The sequence below is a fragment of the Pelophylax lessonae genome, assembly GCF_965119305.1.
Source record: "Pelophylax lessonae genome assembly, chromosome: 1".
NCBI lineage: Eukaryota > Metazoa > Chordata > Amphibia > Anura > Ranidae > Pelophylax > Pelophylax lessonae.
In genome coordinates this window covers 191070426-191089006 of record NC_138768.1, presented here as the reverse complement: position 1 = coordinate 191089006, position 18581 = coordinate 191070426, and the positions used below count along the sequence as shown (strand labels likewise).

The 18581-nt window shown below is 39.4% G+C and overlaps 1 protein-coding gene across 1 annotated transcript in view; it reads left to right on the top strand.

The window, feature by feature from the left end:
* The window catches only part of DTWD2 (DTW domain containing 2), a 425138-nt gene extending 407136 nt beyond the window's left edge, over positions 1-18002 (top strand). The window contains exons 6-7 of the mRNA XM_082251766.1: positions 11238-11366; positions 17480-18002. Coding sequence (XP_082107892.1) covers positions 11238-11366; positions 17480-17650 — 300 coding nt within the window. The 3' untranslated portion in view covers positions 17651-18002. The remainder of the gene's footprint in view (positions 1-11237; positions 11367-17479) is intronic.
* The last annotated feature ends 579 nt before the right edge of the window (positions 18003-18581 follow it).

The following is an 18581-nucleotide window of genomic DNA, read 5'->3' as shown; positions in this document are numbered from 1 at the left end:
TTGGACACAGCCGATCACATGGGTAAAGAGTCATGTCATTGACTCTTTACCGAGATCGGGATCTTGCCGTGTCCTAGCAACACGGTGCGGTCTCAATCGCCGCTCTGCTTGCCCTGGGGTCGCGCGAGAGAGGCTTTTCTGGTGCGCCGTCATATGACGGCATCCCAGGATAATAGCTACACTGTTCCGCCATCATTTGACGGCGGGCAGGTAGTAAGTGGTTAAACAAGATCTCTAAAATCAGGTGCTAGACAGTTTTCACAATATTGCAACATGATGTTTATACAAACTAATTTTGCTTATTCAGGAAAAGACCATTATGAATAACATTTTTAAGGTTTAGTTTTATTATGCAAGACAGAAAGATCCTGTTCTTTTGGTAGTTCAACTGGGGCATGGTCTTTGTCTCATCTATCGGATCAGATCACCAGTAGTTGCCAACATTTTATACTCTATAATACTTATATTTTTTCCCGCAAATGTTTGGAGAAGAACATACACTGTATGGTGTCAGTACATATCTTGTGGTTTTTGTCGGGTTTCTGTGGTAGTGAGCCCTTGCAGAACGCCAACCTGGGGTTTCCCAGGGTGCGGAGTGTAAGCCCCAGCCTGCTTCCTTCTCAGGGCCCCTGATGGTGGGGATGAACTTGCAGCAAGCCGGAACCAGGTCAAGGCCCCCAGGTAAATCCAGCTGATGATACAGAGACCATTTGTGTATGCAGAGTACAGATGGCAGGAGACCGAAGAGTACCCGGAAAACAAGTTGAGGTCAGGGCAGGCAGCAGACAAGCACAAACAGAAGATGAAGCCAGTGTTGGTACACAGGAAGTCAGACACTGAATACATGAAACACTAGGCGAACAGTAGCTCAGAATACCCTGAAATGTCTATATGAAAGAGTGGCCATACAAAAGTGGGTCAGACAGGGGGATGAAAGTGTTGGGGTTGAGTGGGTTAGTCCTATGCCCTGATTTTCAAGTCTTGGTTTACACAACTAGATTAAAGGCCCCAAAAAGGGTTTTGGTGGGCTGAGCATTAAAACTCCTGAGCATTAATGTAGGAAAAACACTGTGATATGAAAAATTATGCTATGAAAAAAAAAAAAATATATATATATAATATATAAAAATTACTGAAGCTGCCTGCACCCTGACTACTCTCCTAAAAAGTAGTAGTCCAAATATGAAACAAATAATAATGGTGCAACGCGCAGAGGTAAGACGTTTCTTTTGGTTGGTGACACACCTCAGGAGGGATTTTAGTCCACTCTTCTTTACAGATCTTCTCTAAATCCTTAAGGTTTCCTGGCTGGTGCTTAGCAACTCAAAGTTTCAGCTCCCTCCATAAATTTTCTAAAGGGTTAAGGTCTGAAAACTGTCTAGGCCACTTTATGACTTTAATGTGCTTCTTCTTGAGCTACTCCTTTGTTGCCTTGGCGGTATGTTTTGTGTCATTATAATGCTGGAAGACCCATCTTTGACTCATCTTCAGGGGAGAAGGTTCTCATCCAAGATTTTACAAAACATGCCCCCATCCATTGGCCCCTCAATGTGGCAAAGTCGGCCTGTACATTTAGAAGAGAAACAGCCCCAAAGCATCATGTTTGCACCTCCGTGCTTGACTGAAGAGATGGTGTTGTTAGGGTCATAGTCAGCATTTGTCTTCCTCCAAACACGGCGCGTTGAGTTAGTGCCAAAGAGCTCAATTTTGGTGTCATCTGACCACAGCACTTTCTCCCAATCCTTCTCTGAATCATTTAGATGTTCATTGGCATGACTGTTCATGTGCCTTCCTGAGGACATGTTTGACGGAAGAAAAATGCTGACTATGACTCTAAGAACACCATCTATACACAAACACAGCGGTAGAAACATTATGCTTTGGGGCTGTTTCTCTGCTAAAGGTACAGAGCGACTTTGCCACATTGAGGGGCCAATGGATGGGCTTTTATTCTAATTTTTTGCACATCCTTATATCTTATGTAAGTTTGCATTTGTATATAGTATTTGTTACAGCTTTGAAGTATGTGTATGAATATTAAAATTGAAGGGGCACATTACAGTCTATACAGCAACTAATTGGAGTCACTTGGATGCACTCATTTGGAAAGCACGAAGCACTTTAATTTTGGATATAGTATTGCACTGTTGTATAATAACCATATGATGACCCTTTTAATACAGTAAGCGCTGCACCATTTTTCTTGTTTCCTTTAAAACTCCTACATATGTGCTGGCATCTTGTGGTGTCTGTTCTTCTATCTGAAATGTTTGTTCCTGTTTTAGGACCACTGGTTTGCTTTAAAGGATGTTGTCAGTGATTCTAACCCTAGGATCATTGTACCATTTCCATATACAGTCTACTGAAATATTTAGTGGATACATCTATGCTGCTCAAGACTCAAAGGCCCAAGGTCATCGATTCTCACCCTAGGATCAGCCATACTGTTTCAAAAATGCCTCTTTCTTTTTACAGGCTAAGAATTCTGGTCTCTTTTTCTTGTTGAACTGAGTGGCTCTTTAAAACATTCAAAATATAATTATAAACATGCCCAGTGTACTGTAAAGCCTCATACTGCTGCTGTTAAACTCACGTTTTTGTGAGCTTAGCTGTTTTTTTTTTCTGCCCTTAAACTTTTCTCTATTGGCACTTTTCCACTGCAAGTACCGGCTCAGCTCTACTCAGCCCTGCTTGGCCCTGCTTGGCCTGGTTTGCTTTTCCACTGCTGGTACCGCATGGTACGGTGTTGGAATGGTTCGGTACGGTACGGTATGGTTTGCTTTTCCACTAAAGTAGTACTAAAGTTAAGTGGGTGGGATAATAACGATTCTCTGACCAATCAGTGGCTAGTAGTGACTACATGCAAAGGATTGTGGGATATGGTACTGGGTATGGTACCTCTTGGAACCACAATCGAGGTGGTACTGTTTTTGAGAGCTGTAGCGTTCGGTTCCATGCAGTGGAAAAGCGCCATATGTTATCCTCGTTTTCCATGCACACATTAACATTTTTAGCAGATAAGTAGCAGAAGAGTTTAAAGGATGTTTTCTGGGCGCACTAAAATCACGTTCAGGAGAGGCAATTTTGAGTGCTGTAAAAACGCGCATTAACGTGCCTAAATGCTAGGCGTGTTTAGCATTTTTTTATTTCAATGGCTAGAATAAATTATATTCTGGCCAATGAAATAAATGCCTAGACTCCAAACTCTGTTTACCACTTCAGCTCCAGAAGGTTCATGACCAGGCCATTTTTTACGATATGGTACTGTTACTTTAACTGACAACTGCACGGTCGTGGGACACTGTACCCCAATAAAATGTCTGTCCTTTTTTCCCCACAAATATAGCTTTCTTCTGGTGGTATTTGATCACCTCTATGGTTTCTATTTTTTGCGCTATATTATATAACGAAAAAAAAAAACTAATATTTTTTACTTTCTGCTATAAAACACATCCAATAAAAAATTAAAAAATAATATAATTTCTTCATCTGTTTAGGCTAATATTAATTTTGCTACATATTTTTGGTAAAAAAAAATCTCAATAAGCGTATATTGATTGGTTTGTGCAAAAGTTATAGCGTCTACAAACTATGGGATAATTTTAGGAAATTTTTATTTATTTATTTTTTTGCTAGTAATGGCGGTGATCAGTGACTTATAGCGGGACTGCGACATTGCGGTGGACTAATCAGAAGCGAAGTGACAATTTTGACACTTTTTTGGGGAACCAGTGACACCAATACAGTGATCAGTGCTAAAAAAAATATACACTGTCATTGTACTAATGACACTGGCTCTGGGAAGGGGTTAACATCAGGGGTGATTAAAGGGTTAAATTTGTTCCTAGGGAGCACTTACTAACTGTGGGGGATGTGCTTGTACTGTGAGAAGGCAGAGATCTGTGTTCGTGCTTAGCAGAAACACAGGATCACAACCTTCCCTTTTTACAGAACAGCGATCTGCCTTGCTTACAAAGGCAGTGCACCATTTTTCTTCTCTCGGGAATGATCATCAGGTCACGAGTCTATTGGACCTGCTGATTGGCTCCCACTGTTCATGCCCCAGACCCGGAACTCTGCTAAACTCACCTGACTGTTTTGAAAAAATGAAGCTTAGGAGAGTTTATAAACCTGATTTTCTCCTGTGAGGATAAACAGCGATTAAAAGAAACCAGTGTATGTGAGGCCTAGGCATATCTGTATCTTTGAAAGCAATGCATTCTGTTACAGTCTTAATAGCATTGAGCACCAAAGCTGACCAGTTCAGGTAGTGAAGAAATTATACACTATAGTATAATGACAATATCAAATATTGAATGAAAGCTATTCATAACCACGTAACACTCCATACTTTAATGATATGATTTCATTACAAAGTATTTTTTCATGTGCCACTTTTCTCTGTTAAAATGTTCTTTTGGTGGTGTTTTTTTTAATATTCTATATTTTCCGCTACTGCATAATAAGACTTCGGCACCACTGACAGCCCTACCAGAATAAACTTCTTTCATATTCAAACAATGACTATAAGCAGAAGTGTAATCTATTGCCCACTGAGTCACTGGAAGTCAAGCACTCAGTATCTCCACAGGGAAGTCACAAGGCAGCCTACAGAACTAAAAATGGATTAAGAAAATACATCAGGGAATGGTTTTAAAGCAAGATAAAATATACATAATGGGCTGAATCATGAGAAGTTCAAAGCAAGATCAGATGGTCAGAAGGCCATCTATTGTTATAAAATGTCCTCATAGACTAAGCTTATTTACTCCTTTGGTTATTTGTGTTAGTGAATTTCGAACTGTGTTTATAATAATCCTATTACCATTGCGCCCTCTGTGACATGGTGATGATGCAAAGAAACAGCTTTGTTTATTTACTGTGGTGCTGTAACCAAGATCTGAATGGAGAACTGAGCTTGACTGCCTTACGTCTTATGAACTAATTTGAATTACTCATTACCCAGTGTGGGACAGAATTCTAACAATATTATGTAACTTTGTATAGTTAATGTTACTGCCAGATTATAAAAAAACTTCTAACATAGCAAATAAAATGAAATGACTGTTAGCACTGTAGCACTAAATGTAAAAAATAGGTAAAGTAGTTTGTAAGCTCTTTGAGGGCAGGGACTGATGTGAATGTATGAGAACATAACACTGGCAAGGCGCTCCTGAAATGACATGTGAGTGTCATACAGTGCTTTGCGAAAGTATTCGGCCCCTTTGAACTTTTCGACCTTTTGCCACATTTCAGGCTTTAAACATAAAGATATAAAACTGTAGTTTTTTGTGAAGAATCAACAACAAGTGGGACACAATCATGAAGTGGAATTAAATTTATTGGATATTTCAAACTTTTTTAACAAATAAAAAACTGAAAAATTGGGCGTGCAAAATTATTCAGCCCCCTTAAGTTAATACTTTGTAGCGCCACCTTTTGCTGCGATTACAGCTGTAAGTCGCTTGGGGTATGTCTCTATCAGTTTTGCACATCGAGAGACTGAAATATTTGCCTATTCCTCCTCGCAAAACAGCTCGAGCTTAGTGAGGTTGGATGGAGAGCGTTTGTGAACAGCAGTTTTCAGTTCTTTCCACAGATTCTCGATTGGATTCAGGTCTGGATTTTGACTTGGCCATTGTAACACCTGGCTATGTTTATTTGTGAACCATTCCATTGTAGATTTTGCTTTATGTTTTGGATCATTGTCTTGTTGGAAGACAAATCTCCGTCCCAGTCTCAGGTCTTTTGCAGACTCCATCAGGTTTTCTTCAAGAATGGTCCTGTATTTGGCTCCATCCATCTTCCCATCAATTTTAACCACCTCCCCTGTCCCTGCTGAAGAAAAGCAGGCCCAAACCATGATGCTGCCACCACCATGTTTGACAGTGGGGATGGTGTGTTCAGGGTGATGAGCTGTGTTGCTTTTACGCCAAACATAACGTTTTGCATTGTTGGCAAAAAGTTTGATTTTGGTTTCATCTGACCAGAGCACCTTCTTCCACATGTTTGGTGTTTCTCCCAGGTGGCTTGTGGCAAACTTTAAACGACACTTTTTATGGATATCTTTAAGAAATGGCTTTCTTCTTGCCACTCTTCCATAAAGGCCAGATTTGTGCAGTATACGACTGATTGTTGTCCTATGGACAGAGTCTCCCACCTCAGCTGTAGTTCTCTATAGTTCATACAGAGTGATCACGGGCCTCTTGGCTTCATCTCTGATCAGTCTTCTCCTTATATGAGCTGAAAGTTTAGAGGGACGGCCAGGTCTTCGTAGATTTGCAGTGGTCTGATACTCCTTCCATTTCAATATTATCGCTTGCACAGTGCTCCTTGGGATGTTTAAAGCTTGGGAAATCTTTTTGTATCCAAATCCAGCTTTAAAATTCTCCACAACAGTATCTCGGACCTGCCTGGTGTGTTCCTTGTTCTTCATGATGCTCTCTGCGCTTTAAACGGACTTCTGAGACTATCACAGTGCAGGTGCATTTATACGGAGACTTGATTACACACAGGTGGATTCTATTTATTATCAGTAGTCATTTAGGTCAACATTGGATCATTCAGAGATCCTCACTGAACTTCTGGAAAGAGTTTGCTGCACTGAAAGTAAAGATGCTGAATAATTTTGCACGCCCAATTTTTCAGTTTTTTATTTGTTAACAAAGTTTGAAATATCCAATAAATTTCGTTCCACTTCATGATTGTGTCCCACTTGTTGTTGATTCTTCACAAAAAATTACAGTTTTATATCTTTATGCTTGAAGCCTGAAATGTGGCAAAAGGTCGCAAAGTTCAAGGGGGGCAAATACTTTCGCAAGGCACTGTATATGCACAATATGATAAGACGTCAAAGGGCTGACTTGCAGTGATATCAAAAGCCCAGAAACACAGAGGACAGTGTATCCATTCGAATCCAGTCTAGATTTATTCCACACACGGTTAAAAAACAAATGAGATGAACGGTGGTTACCGGTTGATGACCAACCCCATACCACAGGCATGCAGGATATGCTGGGGAACTAGGTTGCTGATAAGGAGCATGGGATCCATGTTGGAACATTCTCACTGGCTGCAGCAAGGAGGCGGGTGGATCCACAAAACCGGAAGTAGATGTCACCAGAAGTGACGTAGCCGGAACCAGGAAGTCTGTGGTGGTGGCCACTCAGACTTGGACACACCAGAGAATCACCCCGGTTGCCAGGATAACATGTTTCGGGGTACGTCCCTTTGTCAAAATCAAATGGGTAAAGTAGATTGTAAGCTCCTTGAGGGCAGGGACTGATGTGAATGTAAAATATACTGTATATGTAAAGCATTGTGTAAATTGACGGTTCTATATAAGTACATGTAACAAAACAAATAAAGTAGAACATCAGCCAATTAATTTAGCTAATTATGGATGGAGTGGGTAAGGGTTAGAAATTGTGTCAAGTTTGTGTGGCCTTGTGTGCCCCCACAGGGGAGATTTTTCTTATCTCACTTCCTGGGCTGTAAGAGTGAAGTTTGTATAAAGTGAGCGTAAATCTCCACATTTTTTAGATTTCCCCAGTAATCTAATAATCTGTCTTGATAAAAACAGGTACAGACAGAATGTTCTCTTCCAATGAGAACAAATCTAGCAATAAAGTCCCATTTCTAACCTTTTTGTTAGCTGAATCAAGCAGTGATCCTTTTGTTTGTAAATGGTGTTAGGCCTCATCAGCATCAACTTACAAATCACTGACTAGATATCAATATGTTGAATATGTCTAGCTGAGCTTACCCTCTGCCAGAAATCTTTCAAATGAGAGATGCCAGTGGTCAGCTTAAAGCTGACATGTGGGCAAAACTATATTGGGACATTAGCTAGGGGTCAATATGATATCTATCTTGATGAGTATTGATGTGTTCACCACTGGTGGTTGCTGCTCCTTAAATATGTTACGGGATTTACATGGAGCCTCTGAAAGTGATTTGACTGCTGAAGTCTTGGTGGTGAAACAGACAGTCAGGGCTGGAGCACAGTGATCACAGAGGGTTGCTTGCTGTGCAGCTACTCCATTTAGAAAAAAAAAAGTTTTGTATTCTTTCCAAAAAATAAAAGGTGTTCTGTGAATGGACAAGTAGCTTATAAATGTGTGATCTCCCCTTGTCTAGTTATAGAGCGCCTTGTATGCTTTTAAATTGTTCCTAATTTAGGTTCACACACATGTGTTTCACATGTTTTTATGTACGTTTTACCATTTGTAATGTGTTTTTATGCATTTTTGTTTGTCCAATGAAAGTCAAATAAAGTAGAGTTTCCCGGGGTTGCAGGTTTCTTTTTACATGCAAAAACTAATTAAAAATGAATGACAATTCATGTTACATGTGTCTTTCGTGCACTGCCTTTAGGACCAGAAACACAGGTTGACGCACCAGTACTATTTTTCCTATTGCATCTCAGTGCGGTGCACATGGTTGAACGGACCCCAAAGAAAAGAATAGCAATCCCCTTGCCATGCATTACTGCTTGCTTAGAAATGAGCAGTTAATCTCACAGGTGTGTACAGGGCCTTATTAATGAACCTCATCCAAGAGGGAACCCTGTTTGGAGTGCCAGATATATGAACAAGTACCAAACGTCAATGCCTGGCACAAGCCCCCACAGCAAGCAGCTTGCTGTTGGGGCACCCGAGCTGAGTCAAAGCTTATTGGCTCCCTCTGCTGTCTCAGCCAATGAGGAGGGGAATCCAGAGCAGCTAAGACACTCCTGCAACATCGCTGGATAGAGATGGGCTCGAGTAAGTATTAGAGGGGCTGAGGGGGGGTTTCTGCACAAGGAAGGTTTTTTTTTATATTAATGCATGGAATGTAGGGTCTTGGCAATCTTCTTATATTAAGTGAAAAACAACCGCCCCAATCTATTAAATAAATAGTAAATAATGAAAACGTGTATGAATTCTATGAAGGAGAATGCAGCTGCTACACTTTCACCATAAAGAAAAAGCTATAACACCAAAAACAGCAGCGCAGTAGTCCTATTATGTGTTAGTCACCATACTCCAATCATACAAATTGGTATAAATATATATATGGTCACACCATAAATATACAATATAATGTGTAATATGTGCAATAAATAAAGTGCAACAAATATACCACTTAGCAGCAGTAGTGAATACTAATCATCAATTATTAATAATAAAGTGCATATGTATGTAAACAATATCAATATAAGGTGCATATATTTGTAAACCATATATCAAGTGCTCCAGTGCTCGGTGCAAATGATCAAATCAGTCCTGTTACTTGTGCTATGCCTTGCACCAGTCCATATACATTCCTAGGCATGCAGAAGGATAGCGATGGTGGGAACCTCTAAAGAGTAATAGTGGTGGGAACCTTTTAACACCCAATACACCCCGTGGAGAAGGTGGGGGCTTACTGGAACAATTTGTACTTGAGCTTTATTTCAACAAATCATCAGCTGCATACAGGAAGACTCCCAAGCCTGTGGGTCCGTTGCCTATGACGTTCTTTGCACCTACGCCAGTGCCTCCTACACAGCTCAGGCAGGAAACAAGGGACTCCACATAGCGTTACACGTTCACAAAATTGATTTTAATAATACCAGTTAAAACACATTAGCGACTTCTAATCAATCAAACCACACGCTATCCGCTCTCTGCACTATTACCATGTGTCTGCTGTTACTGCTCTTAGCGTAATCACTATCCGGCAGGCGGATGGAGGTAGCGTGTCTCTCCGATTCAGATGTCCGTGGTGGGCGTGTCCATCAGCTTTACGTGTTTCGTAATTACGTTGACGTCCTCGGAAGCTCCGTAATGACGAAACATGTAGACATTAATGGCTGTGTGTTGAGTTATTTTGAGGGGACAGAAAATTTACACTGTTATAAAAGCTGTACACTCACTGTTTTACATTGTAGAAAAGTAGAATTTCTTCAGTGTTGTCACATGAACAGATATAATAAAATATTTAAAAAAATGTGAGGAGTGTACTCACTTTTGTGAGATACTGTATATTTTTAAAATTCTTTTTTTTTTTATAGTTCTTCACATGATTTGAATGTATTTTTTGTTATTTTAGGTTTACTGGTCCTTTCTGTAAATAATATTTCTAAATTATTGAACTGTTAGTTGATAACTATACCCAGGAAGTCTCTTTTGAACACTGTACATTAAAAAAACAACTTCATAGCGAGAAAAGGGATTAATTGTCTTTGTAGACTTGCGCATAAAAAAAAAAAAAAAAAAAAGATTGTCTAAAAAAGAAAGTTATTGTTTTCAGCCCTCACACATGTTTGTGAAATGTGATTGATATTTATATCTTGACTGCTTGCAAGGAGGAACAGGTCGATCAAGGTTAATCCTTGTTTTAATGGTATTATACTGAAAGTGATATTTGGCCACTCTTGGAAAAACATTCTGTAGGGATTATGATTAAATATTATATTGGGCTCCTTTTCATTTATTAAAAAGAAGACAGAAATTAGCAGAGAAATAAAAATGTACCACATTTCTGTTGGCACTGTTCATGCTTAATAAAACCATTCTAGAGCAGAATGTTTCTTATATTAAATTAGATTCCGCTATTGCTGAGAAGAGTTATACATTTTTAGAAGTTTTATCCGTCTTCTTTTTCAGAAACAAATAACTCAAAATCTGTTATACTGTAAAATGGCCTTTGTGAAACCTTGATTTATAACATTTAATTGCTTTGGCTATGGTAGTTCTTGAGAGGTGACAGTATCTATCCAACTGGCACAAGAAAGCACTGAAGGTACTTAGACTAAAGCCTCGTACACACGCACCGATTGTTGGCCGACCGATCGGCCGTCTTTTGTCCAGTGTTGTTGTGTTGGTTGAAATGTGCTCTGGACTGCACACAAATTTTGTCGGCCAACAACAACCAACTGCAGAAGTGATGTCATGTTCTGGTCTACTTTCCGTGTGTTTTTTCTTCTCTGAGCATGCCCAGTCTTGCTCATCTGACTTTTGTCGGCCGAAATCTGTACTGACTGATAAACAATCGGCCATTCTGGTGACGGCCAACAAAAATTTTATAGCATGCACACCCGATTTTGTTCGGTCGAAAAGTCGCAGTCGGTTGTCGGAAGCATCATACTAACAAGCTGACAATCGGCCGATCGGACGTTTGGCCGAAAATTTACGGCCAACAATCGGTGCGTGTGTACCGGGCTTTAGGCTTGTGATAATCTGCGATAATCAGTTGTCTTGTTTCTCCTACAGGTGCAGTTAAAAACAACTTTATCAAGTCAGTATGTCATTCGAACTCAGCCTACTAACACTTGTCTTTCAACTCTGGAATGTGCTGCTATTGCCTTATCAATAATGGAAAAAAACACTGCAATTCAAGAGGTGGGTAGTAAAGTAGGCTTGTAATACAACATTAAAGACATGTTTGCTTGTTAATATTACATTTTATTTCACTTTTATTTGATTTTTGTTTCAAGCAATGCAGTTAACACACAGTTTTTCTACTAAACACCTGGCCTATGAAATTCCTGTACCCCTCCATTAATGAAAAATTGAAGGTATGACTTTATTATACATAGTTATATTGGTCTAGCTTGGTCCAATGTATCTATGTACTGTATATACCACATGTGACCGATGCCCCTGGAAGCTTAAAATCACTTCTAAAGACAGATCACATATTTTACTGCCTTGCTTGCCTAACTGCACGCAACTGCCACAGAGTATCATCATAGTGCCACGAAAAATTCCAGGCATAGCTATATTATACATCATTAGCTATATTATACATCATTACATTGGTCTAGTTTGGACACATGTAACTGTGTATATGTCATAAAATCAAAAATGTTGGCTGCCCCTTATGTATCCGTGTGCATTCGAATCAATGTTTTTAAACCAAAACCATAAAACTGCTTTCATTATTCAGTGAAAAACTTTCTCGTAAACAATAAAATAAAACAAACATGACAGCCCCAGATGACTATAGTTCAATTAGTAGTGGTTTTCTTCTTTCAAATATTTTTCCATCTAAATGTGCCTCTCCTATCCTGCAGTTTTTCCACATTCACCCTTGTGGATTTCAGTTAATACAATTGTGCAGTGACTCCCACCACCTTTCACCACTGCACTCACCTCCAGTTTAGGCTTGTTTCCAGGTCTAAAATTGCCTTCTCCTGCTGGGGTTAATTCCAGGCTCCTCAACTATTCAATCTCCTTCCACTCTCCTCACTGAGCTGGCTTTGTCTGGACTTCCTTTCCTCCACATCCCCTCAGTATAAAAGATACACTCCCATTGTGTAGTATATAAAGGTTTCACATTTATTTCATAATATCCACTTACATTAAAACTTGAGACAGTACTCTTTTTTAAAAGATCATCCGACAGAGTAGCAGCTCCCGTATGCACTCGTATGTTCCACAAACACAGTGCTCTGTCACCTGACTCCTCCCTCGTGTATCGTCACGATCATGTGAACTCCTAAAGAAGTCACGTAAGATTTTGGTTTAAAAACATTAATTGGATTGTACACGGATAGGCGCAGCCAACATTTTTGATTTTATTTCATTTGCAGTTGTGGGAACACAATTATTTGGTTGCAGCCATCAGACACAGGTTAGAAGTGAGGGACAAATTAGGTTAGGGAGCGCGGGATAATACACACCTGTTTTATTATATATATATATATATATATATGCCATATCTGGCCGATTCCCCTAGAAACTGTAAATCACTTAAGTAGACACCACTACTCCAGTGGTCTCCACTTGCTTCTGGGTCCCGTAATGAGCAGCTGCATTCCTGCGGATCCCGGTACTCAGGGACTGGTGATCATGTGATCGTTATGCGATCACATGATCACAATGTCAACAAAGCTGGTATTTATCAATATGATTCATAACTGCTTTGCTTCCTTTATTAGTGACCTGTGATTGGCCCACAGCTATCGCATGGTATCTGGGCCCATTACAGCACCCTCTACCATGTTATTAGCTATAGCCAATCACAGATCGCTAGTATTCACATCTGACATGAACGTATGAACTTAACCAATTCATGACGGTTTAAAGCATTGCTGGTACAATGATCATCATTGTACCAGCAAAGTGTAAAAAAGAAAAAAAAAAACCCTGATCAAGCCGTCCGGACTACTCTGATGAAAGTATTAAAAATAATAGTAAAAAATTATGTTAAAAAAACATTTTAAAATATTAAATAAGAAAATAATTTTAAATATTTTTAATGTCCCTGATCACCACCACACCAGTCATATCGTGATGCTGTACTGTACTGGTGACGGTGTGAAAACCAAATGTTTTAATTTCTTACTAAATACCTCAGACTGTCTACTTTCCAAAAAGGGGGTCATTATGTGGGTATTTGTAATGTAAAAGTGAGATTAGCTGTCAGTACATCAGGATTGATCTATTTTCATATACAGTGTGTGTGTGTGTGTGTGTGTGTATATATATATATATATATATATATATACTCATAGTTTGTAGATTCTAGAACTTTACTACAGACTAAAAAATATACACTTATTGGGCTTTAATTTCACCATACATGTAGCAGAATACAGTTTGGCATACATTTATGAAGAAATTCGATTTTTTAATGTATTTTGTTAGATATGTTCCATAACAGAAAATATAATTTTTTTCAAAATCAAACCAGAAAAAGAAAGCTCTGTTTGTGTGAAAAAATGATAAAACTTTTGTTTGTATACAGTGTTGCATGGGCATGCAATTGCCAGTTAAAGTTGCGCAGTGCCGAATAACAGAAAATGGCCTTTTCATGATGGGGATGAAATCTTCCAGCCATTTCACTCACCTGTCCAACGGTCCAGCGATGCGGCCGCCCGAAGCCTCGATCCTCTCCCTCGGCACCGGCATCACTGCTGTGGGCACCCGGCTGTGACAGTTTGCGGCTTCACAGCCGGGTACCCACTGCGCATGCGCGAGTCGCGCTGCGTGTCTTGATTGGCCGGCAATCTTCTGGGACCTCTGACATGTCCCAGAAGATTGCAGGGAGGGAGGGGGAGAGGAGAACTTCCGCTCAGGGCGCTGCAACGCTCCGAGCGGAAGTGGGAGCGGGTACCTGTCAAAACTAGGTACCCGCTCCCCCCCCAAAAAAAAATGACATGCCAAATGGAACTCCGCTTTAAGTGCTATGCCTGGAATTTTTCTTCGACTAACTGCCAATCTGTGGCAGTTGTGTGCAGTGAAGTATGCAAGGGAGTAAAGTATGTGATCTGTCATCAGCAGTCACTTTGTTTAATTTAAAGAAGAACTATGGAAAAAAAAAATCTGGTGGGATACAAATAGTTAAATCTCAGGAGTTATATGTCACCTTCAATTTCATTGACACCAGGAAGTATAGTTTTTGCTATATTTACAGCGCTCTGACAGGAGACTTTCTTCTCTCATACACACCAAGCTATGTTGTCATTTGTCTGCCCCTTCTCTCTTCTTGCCCATCCACAGAATGTTTTGTATTCTGTGAATCCATTTAGAAAATACAAAGCGTTCCGTGAATGGCCAAGGGGTGAGGAGGGACTGACAAAGATGGCTTGTGTATAGGAGATCCACAAGTGTCCAGTTGGAGGGTTGAAAGTATAAAGAAAGCTATACTTCCCAGCTTCATTTAAATTTGGCATATATACCACATTAAACTTTAAAGCTAATTTACATATCACAGTGTTATCTCTCCAAAGGTCTGTACTAAGGCATGTTTTGTTTTGTGACCAATTTCTGCTTAGAAATGTTTTCTCTTAGAGAAAAAAATAATTCCTGCCCTTACGATCTACTATATATTTCTGGTAAAGTAACAGTCACACCCATTAGCACAAGTATCCTCAAACTGACTTGTATTGCAGAGGAAGAGGCCTGACTTAGATACTGTCTGTTACTACATGCTAATTACTTAGAGCAATGGGTCTAATTCTGTTGGTGATTGGACTGCACAGTCATATTTATACACCCTACTGTAACAAGAGAGAGAAGCTATAACTCTGAACATGGCGGATGTTAGCACAATGTTTCTCTGTCTGCAATCTATTTTTTATATTTTTAGTACAAATACAATACAGTTTAATACAGTAGGATTTAGAGAGCCCATTTTTTTAGAGTTTACAATCCAAGAGGGTGATACAAAAGCTAATAACTGTGGGGGGTGGGCTGATGGAGAAAATAAATTCACAGTTATTAGGTGGGGGGGCCGGATAGGCCTCTCTGAAGAGATGAGTTTTCAGGGATCGTCTGAAAGCAGACAGTGTAGTAGATAGTCGGATAGATTGGGGTAGGGAGTTCCATAGGATAGGTGAGACTATGGAGAACTCCTGGAGGCGAGCATGGGAGGAGGTGACGAGGGAGAGAGCAAGGAGGTCTGGGAGGAACAAACGGAACTAGTAGGTTAATATTTTGAGTATAGGTTAGTGATGTAGCTGGGGCAGAGTTGTGGATGGCTTTGTAAATTATTGCTAGTATTTTGAATTTAACTTGTTGGGTGAGCAGAAGCCAGTGGAGAGATTGACAGAGAGGGGTAGCAGGCACTGAGCGGTTGGTAAGGCGAATGAGTCTGATAGCAGCATTCATGATGCACTAAAGGGGGATAGCCTATGTAAGCGTAAGCCAATGAGGAGGTAGTTGCAGTAGTCAAAGTGAGAGATCACCAGGGAGTAAATTAGAAGCTTTGTGGTGTCATTGGTTAGAAAGGGGCATATCTTGGAGAGGTTGCGGGGGTTGAGGTGCCAAGCTTTGGACATTGAATGAATGTGGAGCCAAAAGGATACATTAGAGTCCAGGATTACACCTATATGCATAATTCTTGATTTGTATTCTTGTGTTAACCTAATAATTTTTTTTCTCTTACTTTTCAACTCAGAATTCATAGGTCAAAAAGAGTTCTGAGTTAATAATGAAAAAAACAGAGGTGACCAGCGCTATGGAGTTATGTGAATAGCGTATATGATGTGTGAGCTGCCAACAACCGAACCCCTAGGGGTTAGTAGTGAGAATAAAGTGCAAAGAGGTTGATAGGGCGCTACCTGTGAGTGACAAAGTGCTGAATGAAATAGTGTACCAAATCAGAATGGTATATAAATAAAATAAAGTGCACAAGTGTTGTTATTATCCCGGTGGTCTGGGAGAAATAACCACTTATTATCCTGAATCCAGCAATGTGCAGTGACAAAGTGCTATGTGCAAATAAATAGACAGAAAAATGAAGAATCAGTGGTAAATTATTCCAAGAAAAAACACTATACAGTGCAAATAACGGTAAAACAGTGGTGCTCCTGAAAATAAATTTATATAAAAATGTATATAGGAATTCTTCCTAAGAAGCTGTTGAGTGCAAATAATCAAAAGTGATAAGAGTTCCAGTAAGTGAAAGAGAGGTTACATCCACCTGTGTGGCCACTAGGTGTCGCACCTTACATACAACCTGTTTGCTGCAATTGAGGTGAAGCAGGCATAAAACAATCCCAGGGGTTCCTCCGGTGAGATGAGCGGATACAGGCTCTCTAATTCCTCAAAGACAAGAGAGGAAACCCCATGATGCCGTATACAAATGCAATCAGATTGAAGCAAAACGTAAGGATGACGTATGATGCAATAGACTCCGCCCTACGCGTTTCATCAGAGGACGTCTGCTGGAGGGCCGCTCTGATTTGGTACACTATTTTATTCAGCACTTTGTCACTCACAGGTAGCACCCTATCAACCTCTTTGCACTTTATTCTGAGTTAATAGCCAGATTTTTCATCAGAATAGCTAACATTTTGAGAAAGCTGCCTGCAATAAAACCTGCCTGCATTACCATCATAAGGGACAAAAATGTGTTCTTGCTATTAGGAAACACAGACCATTACATAGTCATTATTTTAGTCACTTTAATAGGTTAGAATTTTTTATGAATTAGCCCCCCGCTTAAAGCCACAAGGTGAAATGTACTTTTGAAAGTATGCATTAGGGAGGACCAGGGTTGAATAACTTGTTTTGTGCCGGGAAAAGGAAGTCAAAAGGTGACCTAATACTTTCAATGACCGTTAACCTAAGTACCAATCTGCAGGGCATTAGGACACTTGGTGGTTGACTTTTATTTCCTCACAATTTTACAGTTAAAAATAGCCCTGGACCATAAACTTTGACACCATTAACCAGCATATCTGAAAAGGGCATGTAGATCCTCCATAAAATTAAAGTTTTATGGCTGTAGGGGCACAGAATTAAAAAATATATATTTTTACTATCCTCAGCTGTCTACTGTAAGACAGAACAAGTTATGGAATGTTGACAATGTAGTGATAAGAGTAGAAGTAGCGGTAATTGTCCTGGGAAATATGGGATCGCCGAGCAGTAGCTCAGCATAAACGTACAGTCTTGAACAGTAGTAGACACAAGTGGGAACTGCAGAAATTCTGAGTTGGCAATTTATCTTTAAGCTATTTCCTGTATTGATTTATTTCTTCCTATTATAATTTATTTGGCAGACAATTCTCCGTCCTCTCCAAGCTCTGTGCTCCTTCCAACTACAGCACGGTGCTCAGATTCATCACAGCAAGGAACATCTACTTAAAAGTGGCCAGTATAAGAAGCCAATGCCAAAGAATAAGAGGAAACTAAAGAGGATGGAGCTTTTGGTTAACAATGTTAAAATTTAGCTTTTTTTATAATGTACTAGTGGACACTGATTATTCTTTAATTGATCATACTGATATAAAATATTGGTTCTGGTGAATCGTTAAGCAACCTCTAGTTTTTTAAACATATGTCAATGGTTTCCAGAATTTTATTTTGTTATGAAATGTCTTACCTTAAACGATCAATTCAATTTTATTGCAGTTTAAAAAGAGTGGGCTTAGTGTAAAGTTATGCTTTTCTATGCAATTAAACTTTATAGATGTTGAAAAAAAAAAAAAACATTAAAATACCTGTTTTGCAGAAAAAGCTTCCCCAGGTTTCCATGGTTAGTGGTCACATGAAAAAACTGCCAAAGGGTTATTCCCATAAAAAGGCACTGGTCTCTGCAGAAATAAAGGACCAGTGTTCAAAGGGAACTGATTGGCTGTTTCTGAACATCTGTCCCCTTATCCCTTTATGGCATATTACTTGACCAATATCTGAGACTAGGAGCCTGGATCAGCATTTTCTGTAAGAAAGCTGAGATATTTAGGGCCTCTTTTAACATATCCAAATTTAACAAAGTGGGAGGGGGGGGGGATGTTGTGTTTTGCTATAGGACTGCTTTAAGTTTGAAATTAAAATGTTTGATATTTTATTCATTGTTACTTTATGTCATCTTTCTACATACACCGTATATAGTTTATATTTTAAGATTCTTTTTCCATTGATTGATATACAATACATAAAAAATCTAATTTTTGTTCCCATCTTAACAGTGTGTTTTTATATTCACATATTAGTTGATTATTGTAAAATAAGTTATTTTCCAAAATGTGTATTTTCTGAGTAGGTCCCACTAAAGTGCATTTAATATCAAGGCCTGTGGAAACTGTACTGCAAAATTGCTCCTTAGGTTTTCATTGTCTCCTGTTATGGATTGTCCAAACCTTTTTCCTATTTTTTTTTCTC